This window comes from Fundulus heteroclitus, chromosome 4 (assembly GCF_011125445.2).
Source record: "Fundulus heteroclitus isolate FHET01 chromosome 4, MU-UCD_Fhet_4.1, whole genome shotgun sequence".
NCBI lineage: Eukaryota > Metazoa > Chordata > Actinopteri > Cyprinodontiformes > Fundulidae > Fundulus > Fundulus heteroclitus.
In genome coordinates, this window is record NC_046364.1 from 35,925,007 (window position 1) to 35,949,022 (window position 24,016).

General features: G+C 42.0%; 1 protein-coding gene across 1 annotated transcript; it reads left to right on the top strand.

Annotated features, from left to right (window-relative positions):
* The first annotated feature begins 291 nt into the window (after positions 1 to 291).
* On the top strand, positions 292 to 24,016 carry LOC105930474 (synaptotagmin-4). The gene is made up of 5 exons (XM_021319579.2): positions 292 to 370; positions 6,255 to 7,258; positions 12,009 to 12,180; positions 20,759 to 20,925; positions 21,035 to 24,016. The coding sequence occupies exons 1-5, from the start codon at positions 349 to 351 to the stop codon at positions 21,182 to 21,184; spliced, it is 1,515 nt and encodes a 504-aa protein (XP_021175254.2). The 5' UTR covers positions 292 to 348; the 3' UTR covers positions 21,185 to 24,016.

Here is a 24,016-nt window from a genome sequence, read left to right on the forward strand (position 1 = left end):
CTGGAGGGTGAACCTCAGACCCACTATTAGTTTCAAAGGAAAATATATATAGCCTAATAATAATGAAAAATAATTCAATTAAGCCTGGCTTAAGTGAGACAATTTCTACTACTCTGCAGCCTCTAGCAGCATTAGTTTGGTACGTGGTGAACATGCAAATGTTACTAATGGCGGTTTTAACCACAGCAACATTACAGAGCTGTTTGAAGGAAGGCGGAGCTTCCTTCCGACGCCGCAGGTTCAGGGGGGAAAATAAAAAGGCTCCGCCGGCAGATGAATCAGCTGCTGGAAGGTTTTCAGGTCGTTGCGCTGCGCAGACGGGATGGTCCGCTCACACTGACGCTGAAGATGTCGCATTATGCTCTGGGAGGTAGGCTGTCTGTAAGACTTTCACTTATATTTTTTACTTTTATCGGATTGCGATTTTATCATCACTTTGATTTAGGAAAAGTAAAAACTGTGTAAAATTCATTAGGTTTCAATTTTTTTTTTTTGGGGGGGGGGGGGGGGGGGGGGATTCAGGCTCGTACCCAATCTCGATAAGACAAAAAAATGTAAACTTCTAAGTGTAAAAGAACATCATCTATGAATATGCTATTCTTAACGCAATAAGTACGACAGCCTAACATCATTACTCTCAAGAATGCAGGATGCACAATTCCCATCATTACTGGCTATATTGGCACTTCTTAGTGTAATTATTTCAGACATAATGGGCAATAACTGCAGCCTTTAAAAATCATATTTTTTTCAACATCACTGATTTAGCAGTGGACAAAAAATAAAGATTGTATTTCTTCCTGAGGATATAGAATATTAGACAGAAGAGCTGGCCAGTAGTACATTTTCTTGTCAAAACCTGTGCAATATATATATATATATATATATATATATATATATATATATATATATATATATATATATATATAGATAGATAGATAGATAGATAGATAGATATATACTTATACATACATATATTAAAGAGTAAATGAACAATATCAAACATCTGGGCCACACGATGTGTCCAGGGTTCCGAGAACCATTATTTTAATCCTTAAGTTTACTTTAAAAGTTGATGTAAAAATGGAGATTTGCTGCCTCTGTGCTTTTTAAACTGCATGTGTGACAGCAAAAACTGAACTGAAGTTGCATTGTTGTAATGGTGCGAATAAGTTGAGGTAGTCACTCTCTAATTTTACTCTACAAGATCCCACGAAACTGCATAAGAACATCTGCATTCATGGTTTTTAGTGTGGATGATTGGAAGCTCTGCCATGGAGTGGCTGGGGGGAATTAGATTTTGGAGTCATAAAAAACTTTATTCACAACTTATAGAGTTGGCTTTAAGTGGCTAAGTGTGTTTGCCCCCTCAAGGAAGGGTTGACTAAGAATAATTACCGGGAGACAAAATGGGAAAGATATTGTTACAGCACATTATTCAAATCAATTCCATTAAATTGTATTTATATAGCGTCAATTCACAACAAGGCTCTTTACAAATTGTGTTGCATAACAATGGTAATGTTGTTGTGTAAAGCAGTAGGTGAGAGATGTATATTTTAAATACAATTTGTGTTAATAAAGATGGCTGGTATTTCCTGTAACATTTGTGACAGGCATGCCTTTTATTTTGCAGTGATTCATTTCCTGATGTGGTCAGAGGGAATCACACCATTTGTACAAAAGACTCCCAGAATTGTAACAAGCAACTAGGATTGTCCAAAAAAAATAAATAGTTGCAGGGTGATTTGTTTGACTTTAATAAACAATTATGCTGGATGAGCAACTTCTGACAGATTCAGGCGTGGATTCTGATTATCCTGAAGTCTGAAAGAGGTTTTACGTGAAGAACAATACAGAGTGGAGAGCAATGACCAGACAGGGAGAATTCAGCCTTATATGTTTAAGGCAGAATATGACTGACAGTACACAAGGCATGATACATTCGGATGTTGATGCCCAAGCAAAACAAATAGTCAAGAGCATGATAGTCTTCATTATCCTTTTTGGCAGGTTTTTAGTTGTATTTATAAGTACCACATTCTAAGATAAGATAAGATAAGATAAGATAAGATAGGCTTTATTGATCTCACAGTAGAGAAATTCACTTGTCGCACATCGACTTAATAAACAAAAGTGCCAAGAGGACGAAAAGGTGCATAAGGTATATAGAGTGTGTCCACATATATACAGTGTGTCAAAAATAAAAAATAAAATAAAAAGACAAAGGAAATAAAGCAGATATTTAGGATGACTTATGTACATTCAGGTGACTTATATACAAATGGATTGACGATGTACATTAAGTGGTACCAGGTAAAGAACAACAATGAAGTGGTGCGATAATTATACAGCTGTAGTTGCTTATTTAACAGGATTATTTAACAGTATTATTGCACAGGGTATTGCACAGGTTATTGGTTCTGCTGGTATCATGTCACTAGATATGTGTGATGCTCATACAATGATCATACGATGATATTAAAATCTAGTGTAGTCCACATTAAACACTCTACGAAGCATGAGAGTGTTGCTTTGTAGAGTTATGACTTGTGCATAACCAAATCATGTTCTGCATTCTAGATGCATTGTTTCTCATTCTTTATTTGGTTATTTATAACCTCAGGCCATATTTCATATAGAAGCAGGGCAGTGGTGACTAACTGGTTTCAAACTGGACACATTGTGAGCCCATCTGCTTGGTGATGATTCAGACATTGTATGTAGATGATGCAGAAGTGTTGCTAGTTCTGGCAGGATGTATTGGTGTGGTGTACCCATGTTTTTTTTTTCAGCATACCACTGAAGAAAAAGTTGAATCAAATGCAAAAAGCCCCACAAATACAATAATTCAGTGCAATTCAATTTTATTTATATAGCACCAATTCACAAAATATGTGAAGGCACTTCACAAAGTCAAATTCAATCAAATCCAGCAGATTGCATTGAGTCTTGACAATCAGCATTCACTCCTCATGAAAGAGCGTAGAGCCACAGTGGATAGTTACTGCATTGTCACTGGCTTTGCAGCAATCCCTCATGTTGAGCATGCATGAAGCGACAGTAGAGAGGAAAACTCCCCTTTAAGCCGGGCGTACACTGTACGAGTTTTTCAGTCGTGGTACTTATATACATCTCAAACTGTGCGAGGGAACCGCGGGGTTTAAAAAGTTCACCGCTCACGATCTGTGCAGCGCGACGCTCGGACGAGACCGGACTGCTCACACTGTACGTCGTGTCCCCTCTGGGACCGCTCGCTGTGGGGACAGAGGCAGGCGAGCGACGGTAGGTGACAGGGACCCAGAGCAGGGGTTTGAGGCCCGCAGGAGGCACCGGGCGTCGGGGGAACGGAGGGGAGAGAGGAGGGACGAGAGGCATCGGCGGCCACGCAGCACGGCAGGTCGCCCGCCCCCCCCCCCCGCGAGCGGAGGAGTGCCGAAACAGGCGGCGGACCGCGGAGGAGTGCCGAAACAGGCAGCCAGCGCATTGCCGCCCTCCCCAATGCCCCCGTGAGCGGGCCGGGCGGAGGTCGCTTCAGGGACGCCCGCTCCCCTCCCTCCGCTGGCGGGGACGGAGAGGAGGGGAGGGCGCCCCCTCGTAGCTCTGCTTGAACAGCAGGATGTGCTCACAAAAACCTCACGACAGCCGACTGAATTTCAAACATGTTTGATTTTCACCGATCGTCCGATTCCTGATCGGGAGGTAGTCGTGAGAAGCCAGTCCCCCCTCCTCCCCCCCTCTACGATCAAGCTGAAATTCGGCCGATTCAAAAAATGCTCGCACGACTGAAGAATCGGACCGAAAAGGGGAAAAACTCGTACAGTGTACGCCCGGCTTTAGCTGGAAGAAATCCTTCAGCAGAACCAGAACCAGGCTCAGAGTGAACGGCCATCTGCCTCGACCAACTGGGGGTTAGAGAAGACAGAGCAGAGACATAAAAAGCACAGAAGCACACATTGATCCAGGAATCCTTTCTATGTTACACGGTAATAGTGGATGATCTGCTTCCCCTGGATGATTTCACAACTAACAGAACGCCAGACCAGATCTACCTACTATGAAGAGAAGACAGAGAGAACAAAAAGTTAAACGTTGAAATAACAACAAACAATGCAAATTGGAGAACAGTAGGAGAACTCAGCAGAGTGAGAAAAATAAACCTTGACGTCCTCCAGTAACCTAAGCCTACAGAGAAAGCTCAGGGTAACCTAAGCTACTCCAACTAGAAGATTTGTCAAAAAAGAACGTCTTAAGCCTGATCTTAAAAGTAGACTGGGTGTCTGCCTCATGGACTAAAACTGGGAGTTGGTTCTACTGGAGAGGAGCCTGATAACTAAAGGATCTGCCTCCCATTTTACTTTTAGAGACTTTAGGAACCACCAGTAGACCTGCAGTCTGAGAGCGAAGTGCTCTGTTAGGAACATACGGGGTAATCAGAGCTCTGATATATGATGGAGCTTGATTATTAAGGGCTTTATATGTCAGAAGGAGAATTTTAAATTATATTCTTGATTCAACAGGAAGCCAATGAAGGGAAGCTAAAATTGGAGAAATATGATCCCTCTTGTTGATTTTCATCAGAGCTCTTGCTGCAGCATTTTGGAACAGCTGAAGGCTTAGAACTGCATTTTGTGGACTTCCTGACAGTGAAGAATTACAATAGTACAGCCTTGAAGTAGCAAATGCATGGACTAGTTTATTTTATTTTTCTTTATTTTTTTATTATTAGCAGAGGCCAATTTAATGCCATCTTGATTAAGTGATTGATTGCAGGTGTACTTTGACTTGGGTTAGGGGTTCTTGGACTAAAAATGTACTTTAAGTACCCTAGCTGTATCATGCAGAAACTACATAATTGTGGTTGCTTTTTAGAGTGGACTAAATGTAAAGTCAGTTTGAAGCATCATCTGGCATGTCTATGTTCATAAGTTTAACCATAATTAAGTTTTATATAATTTTATATGATAGATTCAGTCAAATATAACAATTGTTAAATTAAACAAATTTATTTAGGTACATTTAGGTTGTAGATTTTGCATAGTTTCTACTCAGTGATACTGCTTAAAATCTTCCTAAACAAAGTATCTGCAATTTTTACACCAATCTAATTATTCCAATGGCTAATCTAAATTATATGTTTCTTATCAGTGTAACTCACTGCTTGTCAGCATATTCATCTCTTAATGGAGGGCAGCTGCCAGCTACTCTCTCTTCTGGGACTGCCAGGCCTGTGCTGGGAAAGTTAACGCTCTGCTGATGAATAGTGATCTCATCTTTATGGATCTTGGTGAATTTCAATCTCAAGAGCTGTTATGGTCTGATGAGAAAATATTTTACTGGAGGAACACACCTCAGGTTACACCAGATTAGAGTAAATCTTCCTTCCTAATGACGATGTACCTTCACATTTCTATTGACAGGGTAAACAATTTACAATTTGTTGAGTCCAACATCGTCATTGGCTTATATAATTTATATAAAAATCCTATGATGGTGGATGAGTCATCTTAATACACCCCCACTGCGTGACGTTGAATAAGCACAACGAATTCTGTGACTCCATTCTATTTTTATATTAAAAACCAATTTACAATTGCATGCAAATACCGATGACCGTGAAAAATACCAAAGATTTGGCTGGAGAACATTATACAAAACATAATGTATATAAAAAAAATCTGTATTGAATTTTATTCTTCCTTTTTTAAAATGTTGACACCCCTGATGACTCAACCTTGATTTTGAACGTGTAAATTGAAACCCAACTGAAAGTTCAATACATACAAAATGCTAAGAAAAATAATAATATAATGATTTGCTAGTGTGACCAAGTAACTCCATCTATATCGTTCCTATAATTATTTCAACATTTCCTCTTTGATTTCATCAAGCACACAGGCTGCAGACCAAACAAGATAACGGTTTACAGCAGGATCTCTTTCCAATGAATTCATCTTCATTTGGAGTCAAACACTGACGACGATTTAATTTGTCACTCTGTGATAATCTTAATGCCTGTGTTTCCTTTCTTGCAGCCATAATCCTATGAACCACTGTTGGGGTTCTTTCACATTCTGCTTTTCTGTGACATAAGGACATAGAGGGATATATAATATTACTTATGTAAGGGTTGCGTTCATGTGATTTATTAATCAGTGCCAAAGGATGCTATAATACTTTTAACCTGATAAACTGAAGCACTGTGTAGCCTACCTTCTAATGCCTATATGTAAATCTGTGTTTTTGTTTTCTAGTCCACCTGCAGGTTGTGCTGGCTGTGGGTCTGGCTGTGTTCTGCTACTGTCTGGTTCTTGGCTGCGTCCTTCTCTGTCGCAAAAAGAAAAAAAATTCCTCTGAGGACAAAGAGGCCGTTTTCCTGCGCCCCCATCCCGCTCAGAGTCAGACCGTGACATTAACTCATTCTCTGTGTACTCAGCCTGTCAAACAGCAGTATCAGGAGCTGGACGGGGATGTGTTGGAGTTCCCTTCTTCTAAAAGTAGCTCATCTCCATCTGAAGATGACCTCAGTACTCTCCCATTCGACACCAGCCCTTCCAGATCAGCCGAGCTGGTTCAGTCTTCCGGATCTACTTTCCCAATGCGGCGCCTCAGTACTCCTGCTCTTCCCTGCTCTCCCAGTAAAGCTGCCAGTCACGGCAGGGCCTCTTTGCCCTCCCTCACCAAGCTCAGCTTTGTATCCAAATCCCGCCGGGCGATGAGCAGACGCAGAACTGTTAGTGGAGAAAGTTATGCTTTCAGTGAGAGCAGTCGTCTTACTGCAGGTGCTCCCAGTGTTCTCGGCCAGCAGGGGGAGCTATGTCTCCCCCAGTATGGCTCCAACTCTCTCTCTGTCTCCCCCAAGCAAGCTCCTCTCCTGCACTACTCTCTGCTCTTCAGCTCTGTTTCTGGCACCTTGGTGGTCAACATCCTAGGGCTGTCTGGGGAAACTAGAAGGCGCAGTGGGGTGTTTGTCCGAGCCAGCCTCCCCCCACTTCACCCCTTGCCCCAGCAGACAGCCCCACGCCGACGCAGCCTGAGCCCGGACCTCATTGGCCAGAACTTGGTGCTCCAGGTGGGCTCTGTGGAGGATCTCCGCACCTGTACCCTGAGGCTGGCTGTATACAGCAAGGACTTCTCTGGGCTAAGAGAGGCTGCTCTGGGGGACGTGGAGCTGGCCTGTGACGAGGTGGAGTGGGAGCCTGACGCCATGACTACCTACACCAATAAGCTCATACCAAGTAAAAGCAAGCTGAAAAAGGTAGATGTATAAGGGTCTTCTCAAAATTGTTTAATATGTTTGTTAGAAATGACAACACAATTGCAAAAGACTACAAGTTTCTTGCCGTGATGTTTTTGAACTCTGACATGTTACACATAAATCTTTCTCACAACAGTGAACGAAATGACAAAACACCAATAAAAATGTGCTTCCTTAAAGCATTTGCCAAAGAGCAGGTACAGTCCCTTCGAAAGGTTTTCATTATGCTTGAGCTTTTTCATTTCACTAAGTATCCACAAACATCAATATACTTTATTGGGATTATTGGGATTGAACAACAGGATGTTGTGCATAATTGAGAAGTGGGAGGGGGAAAAATCGCAAAGAAAAATCTGGAATTAATTGTGTGCATATAGTTGTTCGGCTTTTACTGTTTTGGCACAACCAATTGCCTTCAGAATTCACTCAATGAATGACTGGGATCCACCTATGTTTAAATTCTCAGGGTGAAAAAAAAAACAGCTGTTCTGTGAAGGCATTAGAAGTATCCAAACTCTGGAGGAGCAGCAGAGATCCATAGCTCAGGTGGAATGACCTGTTGTCAACTAAACGCCATTCACTCAAATCACCTAAGATTATTCAGTTGTTGTTGTTGAATGAAAGCCATAGAGGGTACCTTGCAGTTTGCCACAGACCATGTGAAGGACACACCAAACATGTGGATGAAGGGGCCCTGGTTAGGTAAAAGCAGAATTATACTATTTGTTTTGCATATGTAAGCGATGTCAGTGGTGGAAAACCCAGCACTTTACGTCAAACTGAATACATCATCCTTGCTGTGAAACATGGTGGTTGCAGCACTTTGGTTTGGTGATCCTTTTCTTCGGCGGAGAAAGGGAAGCTGGTCAGAGTTAATGGGAAGGCGGATGCAGAAGGAGCAGAAATGCAGAGCAATTCAAAAGAAAACCTGTTAGAAGGTACAGAAGACTTGGGACTGGGAAGGAGGTTCACATTCCAGCCTGACAATAGGGCCAGAGATACAATGGAATGGACTGCATCAAAGCATGTTCATGTTTATGGATAGCCTCGTCCAAACTCTAATTAAGAATCTGTGGCACGTGTTGAAAATACTGTATGTTAACGGATACTCTCCATCCCACCTGACTAGGCTTGAGCTATTTACTACAGAAGAATGGGCAAAAATGTATGTCTCTAGGTCATTGGGCGGGCACCCTGGACAGTCCATCACAGGGCAATGCAGAGACATGCAAGACAAACAGCTATGCATACACACTCTCACTCATTTGACACATTTTTAAAACTTTAAAGAGGTGTGAAAACAATTGCAAGTGGCAGTAGAACATTCAATCCTAAGTTAGATGGGACACAAAGTTGTCAAAGAGATTTTACTACATTCTGCTACACTGAAGTTGGGTTGGAGGCTTTACTGTATTTTTATGCATCCGATTGAAATAAAAACGTGAAGCCTAGGCAGCATCAATTTGAGTCTAGCCTCTATCCAAATAAAAAAGAAGATGCTCATCGGATGCTCATACACTGAAACTGAATTAAACATGGTGAAAAAGAGATGTAGTTTTAAGGGTATGCACATCCACAAAGCCAGGTTATTGTGCTTTTTTTGTAATATATTTTATTTATTGTACATTCCTTCTTTTAACATATTTCCTTTCAGTTTAATTGCAGAGATAAATATCACATTATTAGAAATATTATGAGAAAAGGTTTTAGAGTTATTTATTCATCACCGTCTTTTTAAATCATAAAAACCTGGCATTTTAACGGGTTTGTAAACTTTTGAAAGCTGTTGCTTGTCTGTGAATTTCTTTGCTTCCGTCTTTTGTTTACTTTCAGTGAATGCATTAGAGATTCGCTGAACAAAGGCCTTCTCAAGGTCTTTGCAAAGTCTTTATAGTTGATTTAATGGATAGGGAAAGTTTTCTTGCACCCCTGAAAATAACATATATTTAATCTATGATCGCATCGAGCATCTAATCAACTATGCCATTAGCCAGTTTTCCAGAGATGTTAGTCACGGGGACCTTGCTGTTAGTGACTGCAGAACAAACAGGCCGAGTGAAACAAATTGGATGAGCGCCCACACAGTGCTCTCTGTGACTCAGCCGCAATGCTGCCAAAAGGCATTAATAACAGCCTTTTGGAGGGAGGTGAGCCTGAGGTTTCAATTGACTTTATTTACTCGTGAGCTGCACTGTTCTTGTTGGGAAACCCAATTTCCTGTCCCCGCCTCATGTCCAGTCATGGGTTATCCTTTCCATTCCACAGCATCATCATCCGCAGTCTTAGTGAGAGCAGCTGCTGGATGAAAACATGTGGATGTGGGACGGTTATAGAAAAGGCAAGGAGGCTCTTTATCTGGGAAAATGAAAAAATGGTGATGTCTATATAGAGATCGGACTCTGTGGATCCTGTAGGCCTTCGCTGAGTATGGACAACAACATCATTTTTGTAATCGGTGTAATGTGGCAGCGGGGGTATTGACGATAACTCATCTGCACGTTATTTGTTTTGACGTTTCGTTACCATAAAAGGCTATGACATTGCAGGCAGTTTCAGTTAGAGCTGATCATCGACATTTTTTTTTTGCCGATTTTCTTTTTCTGTTTGCACGCTCTGTACTTTTTAGTATGGGTATCCATAATTCACAGCAAACATTACATTCTCCCCAGTCAGAAAAGGCAGAATGCCGTAATGCGTGTCACGCTGAGCAAAAAACTGGTCTTCAGGTTTGAATAAGGTGCTGCGGCTGCAGGCCAGATTCCAACGCACAGGGGAGTCTGCTCGTTACAAAACAGCAGCAGCCAACTTTCAACACACCAAACAGATTAATTCATCGGGGGAAGAAAATACCTACATCTCCAAATTCAGTTCCATTCCAAGTACTCATCCCCCTTAAACGTTGTCACATTTGGTCACATACAAACACAAACTTGAATTAATTTTATGTGAATTTTATGTGATAAATCAACACAAAGTAGTGCATATTGTAGCTTGGGATGAAAAGGATATGTGATCTTCAGTTTGTTCTTACAAATAAAGATATTTAAACTGCACTGTGCATATGTATCCCCCTGAGTCAACACCTATAAAACCACCTTTCACACCAATGACTGCTGTAAGGTTTTTGGGTATTCTTCAGAAAATAGGACAAGGTTAGGTGTGTGAGTTGTGCCACATTTCTTTCCAGTAACTCCCTTTTGTTTTTTAGATTGCTATGTTTTTGAGTTTAGCATCAGCATTAATACATTTCTGTGTTCCATTTGTGGAAATGACATAACATCTTTTTTATGTTTCTTGGGTAATAAATATTTGTAATGGGGTTCATTGAAAAGAGGATGTGGCTGCACTCCAAATCCACAAAGGAGCAGCAAAAATTGATTTCACTCCATAGTGATTTGTTTTTTATTTATTTATTTATTTTATTTTATTGTCACTGAAATAAATAATGTTTTTTTTGTTATTGCTAGCTAATGTTGAATCTGCCGTAAGACTACTTCCTTTCTTGACATTTGTGCTGCTTTATTAACAAAATCTATGTTAAATGGGTCTAAATGTGAGCGAATTAAGCACATTTTCACATCCTTGAGGAGTTACATCTGATGCTCTCCTACTTTTGATGGTGCATGTAACTTAGGATAAAGGCTGTGGAATTTAGCGTCCAACTCTATAAGGATGGAGTTATATTTTTAATTTTTATTGTATACCTTATTTTATTTCTATATTTAACTGATAGTCTGAGCAAAATAAATTTCAGTATCCTATTCATATCCCAAAGTAGTCAGATACTTATCAGAAAAATTTATCAGAAAGTAGGTCATGCTGCTGTTTTCACTTTCAAGCAACCCACATCCTGAGGTGAGTGGGTCGTCATTATACAGCAGGGTGTTTGAACACTCTTACCTGCATTTAGGTATTGTTATTGTTGGGTCATTACTGAAATATCTGAGCAGCAGCTGTGTAAATGCTGTAGCAGAGTCGTACATGTGTCTGGAGAGAGGTGCAGCACTCAGGATGCAGAATTATTCAACATGTCCAACAAATTGCAGCCTTGCCAGGTGGTAATCAATATTTTGTTTGGTACACTGCTAAATGTGTAAGAGAGTGATGCTGAGGCATTCTTTACCTGCGGCAGATTATCTTGCTGGGTCATTCAAATGCAAGGTATCTCTTGATGAGTTTAAAACACGTGTTCATTTACATTCACATTGAAAAGCAAACTCGTCCTTGGTGTATTACAGCTATCACTTAAAAAGGTGTTGTACATTTGAGTAACATCCTCTGAGTTAAAGTGATAGCGACAGTGGCAGTGAACTGTAACACACTTGTTGAATAAAATTGCATTTGCTTTCCAGCTTCCACCAGTCTCTTGTGGGCTAACACTTGTTTAGCTGACAGGAGAAAGTGACTCTCAGGACTCTTCACAATTCAGGCTAATGAGAGCTGACGTGAAGTGACCAAGAGAATAAACATCTATTCGTTTTCATGGGTAGTCAAATGAAAGTATTGATAAAAAAAAACAGAAAATTGTTGACTATTAGCTTTAAGTGGCTCACAATATAATAGACACATGCTCAGACTGGCATGATTTTTAAATACATTTTTGCTTGAATCAAATATTTACTTTCTTTTATTTTGTCTTCAAAAGAATATAAAGTGAATGTCTGTTGAGAAAAAATATTGTTTTCCTTCTCACTAAATTTGGAAAGTCTGCATTTCTAACGTCTAGATTTCCCCTATTCTTTTTCCGTAGAGTTTCAGTTCTCAGGAGACTCTGGGACGCAGGAAAATCTCTGTTTGCGTGCCACGGACTTTGGGACAACTCTTCATCTTGCTGCAGTACCAGGCCTTGGCTCAGCGAATCAAAGTGATGATTCGAAAGGCTGAAAATCTGGTCAAGCTGACACGAATCCCAGGAACTCCAGGTGAAGATTCGCTTCTCACCAAAACTACATAATGTTTGTCTCGGACGCTTCAACTACTTAACATAATGAAGTGTTTAGTTACTTCATCAACATTGTGGACAAGGTTAATGAGAGAAGTAAAATAAAACTGATCATGCATGATTTGTATTAAACTAAACTCAAAAGACAAACATTTTACTTTATAGATTTTTTAGGACTCTTTAATTTTAGACCTTTTCGCTTGGGACCTATTAGCTTGATTATAAGCCCCAAATTATTCACACCCCTGAGAGATTTATCCATCCATCCATTGTCTGTACCTGCTTATCCATACAGGGTCTAACTCCAGCAGTCACTGGGCTAAAGGTGATGTACAACCTGGACAGGATGCCGGTCCATCACAGTGCAACACAGCAACACACAGGAGAAACAGCCATGCAAACACACCTAAGGCCAATTTAGAGGGACCAATTAGGCTACTCATGTTTTTAGACTGCAGAAGGAAGCCAGAGTACCTGGAGTGAATCCATGCATCCACAGGCAGAACATGCAAACTCCATGCAGAAAAGAGCATTTAAACCCAGGAACTTCTTGCTGTAAGGCAACAGTGCTGCTCCACTATGCAGCTCCTGACAAATTTAGATAAATTTTTTTTCACTCAAGAAGTTTATCAAAGAAAACGAGACGAGGATATCTCAAAATATAATAGAATGATGTAAAAGGAGTACCAATTAAAATACATGTATTTTTACAATTTAGCTTTGGTGAGAAGACCTCAACCTAATCTTTAGCTTTCACTGCAGTTTATTTGTCAGATTCAAGTTGAGACATTACAAACATTTCTATCATGATGTTATAATAATTATATTTTAAAGGTATAGTGGACAGTAATTTTTGGCTTCGAATGTTGCTTAGGTGTGAGGGTGTGCGTGCATTGTTATTCGTCTTGTAGCCCCCCCAACCCACCCCCACCTGAAGGTGAATAATAGAGCAAACAAGAAGCTTTTTCAAGTCAGAAACAAGGCCTACCAGATCTGGTGTCAATAAAGCTTTTCTTGCAGTGTAACATTTTTCTAGTTATAGCTGAAAGTCGCTTTCTATTGTTCACAAACCTCCTAAGAGCCAGCGTGATTCCGATTTAATCACGTCCAGTGATACATGGCCTCAGAATAACCTTCAATCGTCGTTTTCATAGGGTTATTGTGGACAGAAACCCCAACTTCATAAGCTAGACACAAAAATTGCCACCACAAGGTCAGCATGACTTGGTCACTTCGCTTTTAGAGAAACAAGGGAACGTTGTCTGCATCATTTTTAGCTCAATGCTGAAGTTAGTTACACTATAAATTGAAAAACTGGGTCATTGTCTCAATTTGTAAAGCTAATATTAACTAGAATTTGATTGGATGGGTGCCATTATCCTGTTCATTCCAGTTGCAGTCAGGCTGACCAGTTCCTTGTTTGGCGTATAACATAATCAGATCAGAAACTGATCAGCACTGAAGTCATTTCCCCTCCTGTCTGTGCCATATCTCACTGTATCTGATTTTCCGCTGTTTACGAGAGGAGGAAGCAGGAGAATCTGTACAAAGAAAAATGTTTGAAAACATATGTGATAGAGCCACAGCATTTTTCTATAATAGTAATCACATTAACTTTCTTAAATAGATTATCAACAGGGATTATATTTTCCAAGTGGTGTCAGAGATATGCAAAAGCGGAGCTTAGCAAGTGTCAAGAGGAAATAAACAAGCTTGTTTGGATTAACAGAGCATTGCAAGGATTTTCTGTACATGAACAATGACTGCCAATAATAAGGTAAATAATTGTGCAGGGTTTGTTTATTGATTACTGTAGAAGGAAGCTACATATAAACAATTTAATCAAATTGTTCCTTGTCAATAAAATCCAACATTAAAAATAATATTAATCAGTCCTACCAAACTGAAGGAGGAATACATTACCTCTTAATTGAATTACCAATTGTTCCTTGAAGGAGAGGCGATTTCTCTATTTTCCGAGAGGTAATTTTTTTATGAGGAAAAAAAAAACTACACAGTGAAACCAATAATTAAATCTACTATGAATAAACTAATGTCAACTTGCTAATGAAAAACAAAATGTTATGCGACTGGTTCAACGCAAAACCAAAGCACTTTAACAGTCTACAGAATCTGAATATTAATACACTTAGTATGTAAATGTTGAAGCCCAGATAGCAATACTCATATAAACATCATCCCTGCAATGAGAAGATGAGTGATTTACCCCACCAGTATAGCAAACTTGATATATAGAATACATCTCGGTTGACTTCACTAAACACTTAAACCTAAAGTGGTCTCATCTTTATATTAAGGTTGGATCTAAAAATTGGATCTATAAATTGCGAAAATATCTACAAGAGACAAAAAACAAAACAAACAAAAAAAAAACATGAAAAAATAGTTTCCAACACATCACTTCTACGATTTTTTGCATGCAAGTCTGGGGAGACTAACAGAAAGTTAACAGTTTACCCAAATCAATTCAGAAAGACCAGCAGGAAAAGTAGATTTGAAACTGTAAAAACATGAAAATAATTAATTAATTAATTAAAAATATTTAATACCCTTTCAAGATACAGCATATTTAAACACTAATAAACTATTCACCCAACGCTCCTACATGTAGCTGGACTAAAGAAAAGCACCCATCCCCTTATTGTCTTGTTTGGCCACATCCTAACATCTACAAATGGAAATATGGAAATAAAAAAGAGGTAGGCCTACCTATTGCCAATTCATTTTTTTTTTTCATTGGTATTTGGCATTAAGACAGCTGCTGCTGTCTTAATGCCAAAGAGAGGCCAACATATTTTACTTTCACAAGTGGAGCATTACTGCTTTCTCCATAGTTCTCCGCTTGATTTATATGTGCAAAAGGCTTTAGTAGATTTTATTCTGGGACTATTTCATCATTAATAGACACAAAAAATGGGAAGGTACAGTAGGAGAGAAAAAAAGAAGAGAAAAAGATAAAAAAAATGCTAAAAGGGAGAAAAGGGGATAGAATAGAGGAGAAGAAAAGGAGAGAATAAAATACCATTCATAATATGAGATGTATATAGTTACAGCTAAGCTAATAATAGGGGTTTTCTGTATAGATGTGAATCTGTAAGTACCTGAATCCAAGCACCTATAAGTGTTTGTGAGAGTACGCCTTTGTATGCAAGGTTTATCCATAAGAAAAATGCTCAATAGTGGTTGTGAGAAGCCAAAGACCCGCCCCCCAGAGCAGAGGCAGACACTGGGGAAACCAGAATCCCAGACGCCCGAAAGGACCTCCAGACTCCTTCTGTTGAGACCTGAGATGTCTCAACAGCAGGAGTGGGGGCAGTACAGGAGAGGGGGCAGAACAAACCCAACCTGACAGAAAACACACACATCCTTACTTAGAAACGAAAGTTTCTAAGTAAGGATGTCATAAGACAGTGGGGCTGGGAAATCCTCCCCACTCCCCAGCCATGTCCTACATGTGTGGCATCGTGATGGAGCAGGAAGAGGGAGGCATTCAGGGATGGAGAGGAAATGACTGGGGAGCAACAAGGCCTCCCAATTTAACAATCCATTCAACCACATCAAATATTTTACCAGATGCTCCAACAGCAGAGGCTTACATCATCACAGAGCCGAGGATGATGGAGGGGAGTACCAATATGTGCCGCTGGTTACATAAAGATAATTAAACACAATGTACTTATTAATGAAAGATTAATTATCATTAAATGAGGAACTTCAGCCAAAGTAAGATAATCAAAAACCCAAAAGTTATTAAAAGAGAATTTATCTCTCAGAAGCCAAAATAAATATTTATTCATGGCATAATTCTCAATTTTAACCGCTTTATTATAAACTCATAATATTGTATAAAGGAGAAGAAAGCATCCAAGACAACATTTATCATTCATCATTTATTATTATTATGTTTTAATTTATTTATTTATTGCTCCATGGCAAAAATCGCAAAAACTGTCACTTTCTGTTATACATTTCTCATGAGCAAAAGGGAGCAGAAAAAGGATAAAATCTTAGTTTGTCCACCCCTTGTCAAAAAACTAAATAACTGCTGAGAGGCTTACAGCCAAAATAAAGCAGTACCTTAACAAACATCTATGTTCAATTAAAACAACCAACATTTTTTTGAGGAAAACTTTAACATTTGCACGTAATAATACATACACAATCCACAAGGCTATATATATATATATATATATATATATATATACACACACACACACACACACACGTACATAAATACATACATGCATACATACATAAACCCAATACATTTACGGAAAAAAAACCTAAGAGTAACCTCTTCATATTAATACTGACTAAATATACTTTGTTTATACATATACTTAAATTGATAAATATTATTACAACTTTTGAGATCTTCATGAAGTGAATTCTATGGTTTTACCAATAATGGAAGGACACATCTGTTTAAGTGTTGTATGTGCAAATTAGTGTTTCAAATTATATTTTCTCCTACTAAACTCATTTTCTAAATGGAATGTGTGTTGTATTTTTTTTCTGGTGAATTTCTACAGAAAAAAAAAAAAAAAAAAAATATATATATATATATATATATATTTTTTTTTTTTATTATTTTTTTTCAGATGAATTTCTACAAGGCTGCACAATGGTGCAGTGGGTAGCGCTGTTGCCTTGCAGCAAGAAGGTCCTGGGTTCAAGTACACCCCTGGGTCTTTCTGCATGGAGTTTGCATGTTCTCCCTGTGCATGCGTGGGTTCTCTCCGGGTACTCCGGCTTCCTCCCACAGTCCAAAGACATGACTGGTAGGTTAATTGGCTTCTCCAAATTGTCCTTAGGTGTGAATGGTTGTTTGTCCTGTTTGTCTCTCTGTGTTGCCCTGCGACAGACTGGCGATCTGTCCAGGGTGTACCCCGCCTCTCGCCCGGTGAACGCTGGAGATGGGCACCAGCAACCCCCGCGACCCCATGAGGGATTAAGCGGTTTGGAAAATGGATGGATGAATTTCTACATATAGCTTTAAACATAATCAACCTGCTTTTAGATAAATCATAAAATTCAGCTAACCCCCTGGTATCGGCAGGAGAAGAGCCTTTTTACGTCAGTGGAGAAATTTAAGAGGTGTGTATTGTTACAACAAGCTGAATGTGCCTATTTATTTCCTTTTTTTTTTTTTTTTTTTTTTTTTGTCCCAGTGTCCTGTCTAGCAATGTGGCAATAAAAATTGATATCTTAATGCCAAATAGAGCTCGACAGATTTTACTTTCACAACTGGAGCAAACAGCTTTCGCCATAATGCTCCGCTTGATTTGTGCGTGTAAATAGCTTTATTGTGATTCCTGCAGGGAGAATTTCAAATTATATGGACACTACAATGGGAAAGTAGGAGAGTAAAAGAAAAACAAGAAGAGAAAAAAAAGAGAAAGAAGAGGTGAAAGAAAGAAGAGATAAAAGGAAGAGAATGATAAAACTTCCTCTGTCTGCTCCATCACCTGGAAAGAGACACAAAAAGAACAGCACAACCAACAGACATAAAGCAACAGATACAATCGTGTAACACCTTGATACCATTGCTAAATCATATGTATTATTATTTAAGCTGACATGTGTAATGTGATACCTAAAAAAAAAAGTAAAAGAAAGTAAATAAATTATAGCCTTTCTATATATAAGTGAACATTTAATACCTGGGACCCAGCACCTGTGGGAGATTGTGAGAGTGCACTAGTTTAGGTGAAAATTATCCAGAAGGAAATGGCTTGATAGTGATTGTGGAGAACCGAAGACCCACCTTCCCCGAGCACAGAGGCAGGGGTCAGGGAACCCATAACCCCGGACTCCCAAAGGGGCCCCCAAAGCAGTGCGCCCGAGAGGGGCCTTCACAGGAAATCTGCAACCCCCCCCTGAGGAAAGAGGAGAGACGACCCCGAGGAAATCCCCCAGCCACCGCAATGCCGACGCCCTCAAGAGCCGCGGGGACGAGCCCGTGGGCTCCGCCGGCAGCCGGCCGCGCTGAAGTGGTCCTGGCCATGGGCCCTGGGGGCCAGAGGCCCCAGGGGCGCCCCGCCCCCGCGGCAGGGGCCCCGGCCGCCCCCCGGGGGGCCAGGCCCCGCGAAGCCACCGCCAGGAATGTGCCGGCGCCCACCCGGGAACCCGCCCCGAACCCGAGGACCGTCAACGCGCCAGAGGGTCAAGGCGCCCGCCAACGCAGCGGAGGAGGGCAGGACGTGGGGGGATGGGCTCCGCACCTAGCGGAGACTTGAGATGATCTTGGGAGAGGGAGCGGACCGAACCCAAACCTGGAAAAAAAAAAAAAAAAAAAAAAAAAAAAAAAAACACTCATTCACACCATCCCTCCCTTGTGCCCCACTCGCCACACACAGACACCAAAATAAATAAATAAATAAATAAGATAAAAAAAAAAGAAAAAAAAGGACGCTTTACACACATTCCCACATAGCATTCACATCCAAAAATCCCAAGTGGGGGGGGGGGGTCACCACAATTCAACAATACGACTGCCTGTGCCCGACCCCCAGCCCCGCCCCCGGACCAGGCCCCCCAAAGAGGGGGGGCCGACACGACCCGTACGGGCCATCCGACCAAAGCCCCCCATCACCCACTATATACCTAATAAACCCCCTCCCACCCCGACCTTACCCTAGCCACCCCTGCCCCCCATCCCTTCCTGGGGAGAGCAGAGGCGTCAGCCCCAGATCCGGTAAGCCGCCGGCCAGCCGCAACAGCCCCCCGCCAAGACCCCGTACCCAGTGGCCCGCACCTCCTCCAGGCCCCAGACTCCGTGCCGCGATCGGAGATCGGGGGTGTGCAAAAGACCCCCGATCCTCCCTACGCCCGCTCAGATGTTGTGTTGTTGCATGTTGTTCTAAAACTGGGAGCACCGAAGGGGGTGCACGGCACAGCCCACCCCCCCTCCGGAAGGGAGCTGGTGCCAGCGCCCCCCCTCCAAGCAACTACCTAGAAGAACCCTCAATGTCTAAATGCGAGAGGGGGTGAAGGGAGCCGCCCGGGGCGAGGCTCACACAACATAAGCCCCCCCCCCCCCCCAGACGTCTTCCCCCCACCCCCCCATATCGTGGCCTACATGGATGTGCGTTGTGAAAATGTTTGGAGTGAAAGTGTCTAAAATGCATGATAAAATTGGGGAGAGGGACGTCACCAAAAGGTGGCAACCTCCAGTAACGCCCTCTCCCCAAGGACCTACATGTGTGGCGGCGTGATGGAGCAGGCAGAGGGAGGAGTCCGGGGATGGGGAGCAAAGGACTGGGGAGCCAACCCAGGGAGCCAGCTCCCCTACTGACTCCAATAGGCACCCCCGCTCCCCGAAAGCCCCACCCGGAGAAAGGGGCCCCTCCAGCGGCACCACCATAGCCCGGGGGCTGGGGAGAGGCCGCAGGGCCCGCCAGCCAACCACCCACCAGGACCAACACCTCTACCTCCCCCAGCCCACCCCCCATGCCAACTGTATTTAACCCCCCCCCCCAAAAAAAAAAAAAAAAAAAAAAATATTAATAATAATAATAATAATAATAATAATAATAATAATAATAATAATTACATTAATTAATTAATAAGATGGGGGACCCTGGCCAGCCAGCCCGCAAGAGCCATCCCAAACCCCACCCCCCAGGTGAGACCCGCACCGGGAGACTACACGGACCAGGACCGGGACAGGGGGCCGGACACAAGCCCACCAGAACGTCCACCAAACCCCCCCCCCCCCCCCCCCCCCCCACACCACCCGTAGATTTAAACCCTCCCCAACACTAACATTCAAACATCTCACCATACATTCGACACTAGACATCCAGGCTGGGTAAGTCACTACTCCCCCTCCCTCCCCTCCCCCCACTAGCAGAATGCCAACCCAAAGAAGGGGAAGAGCATCTGCCCTGAGATGTTAATGACCATGCCCCCCTACCAGCTCAACAGGCCCTGAGGACCCCCAGCGCACCAGAGGCCCCGTGCAGGGGCGGACACCCGGGCGCCCGCCGGCTCAGACCCCAAGCGGCACACCCCCCGGAACCGGAACCCCCGAGGCCCCGCCGGGGCCCCCGCCCGAGGGCGGCGCGCCCCAGGGACCCCAGGCCCCCAGACCCACCCAGGACCCACCCAGCGACAGCACAGCTACCAGGTCAGTAACCCACGTCCGTCCCCGCATAGCTCCCCAAGAGCGCCGCAAGCGGTGCTGTGGGCCACCCGTAGGCCTCCCAAGCTCCTCCCATATGGGGGCAACAGACCCTGGAGTCAGACCCACCAAGCGCCCCACTCCAAGTGCCCCCAGAGTCCCAGGAACCCCTCCACCCAGCCACTGCGCCCTGCAGGAAGCAACCCACCGCCCCTCATTCCACTAAGTGATAGTGCTAATCAAAGGAGCCCAAAGAGATTGCTTTAAACATAATCAACCTGCTTTTAGATAAATCATAAAATTCAGCTAACCCCCTGGTATCGGCAGGAGAAGAGCCTTTTTACGTCAGTGGAGAAATTTAAGAGGTGTGTATTGTTACAACAAGCTGAATGTGCCTATTTATTTCCAACAGATCACTATGTTGTTATCAACTTACTTCACGATGGTAAAATAATTGATACAAAGGAGACCAAACTGGCCAGTGGCCCAAACCCCATCTGGAACGCTCCTTTCCTGTTTGACCTTCCTCCTGGTGACATCACCCAGCTGCCACTGGCTCTCGAATTCATCGTCATGCAGGTTTGAGTTTGGGAAAAGTGTAGTGGTGTTCCCTAAAATGAAAATACACGCTGTTAATGAAAGATGCGATGCCCGGTCCAGTAACCGAATCTTGTATTCATTATTACAGGGCCGTCTCTACACTAGGAACAGTATTCTGGGGCGCGTGCTGATAGGCAGCGATGCTTCAGATGCAGGACAGGAGCACTGGAGGGAAATCTGCTGTCCGGGACAAACAGAAACCACCCGCTGGCATGTCATTCAGTCAGACGCAGTGTAGAACTAACTATATGTAAAAAGGAAGGCTCTGCCAGGAGTATAGAGGGTGAAACACTGAATCTACTGGGGTGGTAGGAATTTCCTCTGATATAACAATCTTCTCCCCCCATTGCATTAGTGATTGCTTCCCCGTGATTCCTTAATGCTGTAGTTTGTGAAAGTGTAACAACTCTGATGTACTGTGAAACTTGTATTATGATAATGTTGTAGGATTGTTTATTTTGTGCCAAGAAACTACAAATGCCAATAAGAGGACTAACATACAGTACATGCTATGTATTTTACAACTTTCTGTAACTGTTCCAAAATCTGTCTTCAAACTGATGTCTTTCACGTCCTTATATCTATCATTCTGTTCAGAGCTGTCCACAGTATCATTGTCATATTTGGCATGCCAACTGATTTTTTGCATCATTTTATTTATCCCCTGGTGAAAAAAAAGTATTTATTCTATTCGTCTTCTTGGATTCATTGGCAAAGGAAGAGCAATCTGCCATGTTGCAGACACCGCTTACATGTTGCTAGCAGTAACAACTGAATAGACTCTCTTCACAGTAGATCACAACAGCATGGAAAACCTTATTACATCAGATCAAACACTATTAGGATTTTCATTACATAGCTTTTCACCAGCATGGCCGGATGTAGGTCAGGAAGGTTTCTGTACAGAGCACGCCATCCTGCAAAACAATATTAATCTGGCATGGTGGTCTGCACATAAGAAGGAACAATGAACCACCACTATGTCACCACAGACGTTTGGGCAACCTCCGAGCATTTTGGGAACCCTCATTCTCCATCATCCTTGACAGGAAATACACATTCTGTTCTTGGTGCACCTCATAAAACCTCTTTAAGTCTCTACAGACATCATCTGACGGCTTGGTGAGAAGACTGGTACTGTTAGGGTCCTTGACGTTTTGGAGAATAGGTATAATTTAAAACGTACCATTGGTACAAGGATGTATAATCATGTCAGTACTGTAATGGGACAACAGGTGTCAGCAGAGCCACTTCTCTTGCTGCTTGGAAATATGCCTCTCTCCCATTAGAAGGGAGAGATGGAGGATGTTAAGTCACTTTCAATGAAATCCCTTGGCTCAAGTTTTGTGACAAAATGTGACCCTTTGAACAACTTTGAGGATTATTTAGATTTATAATATATAACATATTGGCTGATTGCCCGAGAGGTAAATTGGAAGCAATGGAAATGGACTTAACTTACCAAATGCACTTGTATGTCAAGAAGTGTTGGAACATCCCCTTATTATCTGGAGGATAACTGTGGTGTGTTTAATGCATATTTTGACAAGTTAAGATGAAATAAATATAAATTACAGGAAATCTAAAGTAATAAGTAAATAACTTATTGTCATTTCATGTACATTCACCGGCCACTTTATTAAGTACACCTTGCTATGACCAGGTTGGGCCCTCTTTGGTCTTCAAAACTGCCTCGACTCTTGCTGTCAAAGAACATGTCTCAAGAGGTTTTGGTCCACATTGACATGACATCATCATGCAGTTGATGCAGATTTGTCTGCTGCACATCCATGATTTAAATCTCCCGTTCCATCACATCCTTGTGTTTGGGTCCTCAGATCCCCACATGTCACACAATAGCTTCACTCGAAAGTCTAGAATTTATTTTCTTTCTACTCTGAGAAGAAACCATATGTTATTATATTAGACTTGTTGGTACCAGTGGACACCTTCCTGCCCATGGATCATTTCACAGAACTGCAAATCATCAGGGTTCCTTCATGTGCCCAGGGGTTCCCAGTTGTAATGCATGCAATTTAAAAATAAATACACTGTATCACATCACAGCTGAAGGTTGATGTGCCATACATGCAAATAGCCTGGGCATAAGCAATTTGTGTAATTTCAAATTTTCTACAAAGGGAATCAAACTTTTAAAGATGAAAGACCAAAACACCAAATCTGTGAAGTGTAAACGGTATGAAAAGAATCTCGGCATGAGGCTGTAAAGCGTTTGACGCCAACATTCCTCCCTGTTTTGTCTCCTCTGATGTTCCCACTCTTCTGTGGGAGGCAAAGTCAGTGAGATGTTGCTGATGCCTCTGCAGTCTTTTCTCTGTGTGGGCCTGCAGCCACTACGCTGCTGCTGCTTCAATCATTTCAGCTGCCTCAATCTTCCGCTTTGAGGCTGAACAACAAAGTTTGTCAAATGTCATGTTGTGCACTCTCTAGGTGTTTGTGTGGGAAAGACAGAGTCACAAACATAAATTCTAAATTAAAGAAGTTATCCTGACCCTTTAGAAGTTCTGGGTTTAAATACAAAAAGGTAAAGATAATACAGAAAAAAGCTGGAAGCAACATTTACTTACCAAGAAAAACAAGAGCCAAATATGGTGGGATCAAAAATCAAGAGCAGTTTTTTTTTTTTTATCTCAGGCCACTACAATGTCTGCAGTATTGATCCAGAGCTTGTTTACCATCTTGCTGAGCTCCAAGTATGCATGTACTAATTTGCAATGCACAGCATATGGGTAAAGCTTCATAATTTGGGTGACAGATAATGCCAGTGATAGAAAAACACAATATTTGTGACCACTGAATGGTCACAAATAACATCCAACATATTCCACACTGCACTTCAGGGCACATTAGTGACTCACACCTTCGTTTGGTTTCTTTTTGCACAACCTGACGTCTCCTGCCTGTCAGAGGGCACCTGCTTTTATCTGAAGAGACAGCAGGACCTTTCTGTTTAAGGGAGGAGGGGACACGTTCTTCTCTGTTGTAATACACAAAGCTGAGTTTCATGGATTTTCCCCACCGACTTTAAAAATGTTTTGCTGTTGTTGCA

Excerpts from the sequence above, each read along its gene's own strand:
- LOC105930474 (XM_021319579.2), top strand. The coding sequence starts at position 349 with ATGTCGCATTATGCTCTGGGAG. Across the intron at positions 7,259-12,008 it reads GTAAAAGCAAGCTGAAAAAG|AGTTTCAGTTCTCAGGAGAC; the intron begins GTAGATGTATAA and ends CTTTTTCCGTAG. Across the intron at positions 12,181-20,758 it reads ACGAATCCCAGGAACTCCAG|ATCACTATGTTGTTATCAAC; the intron begins GTGAAGATTCGC and ends TATTTCCAACAG.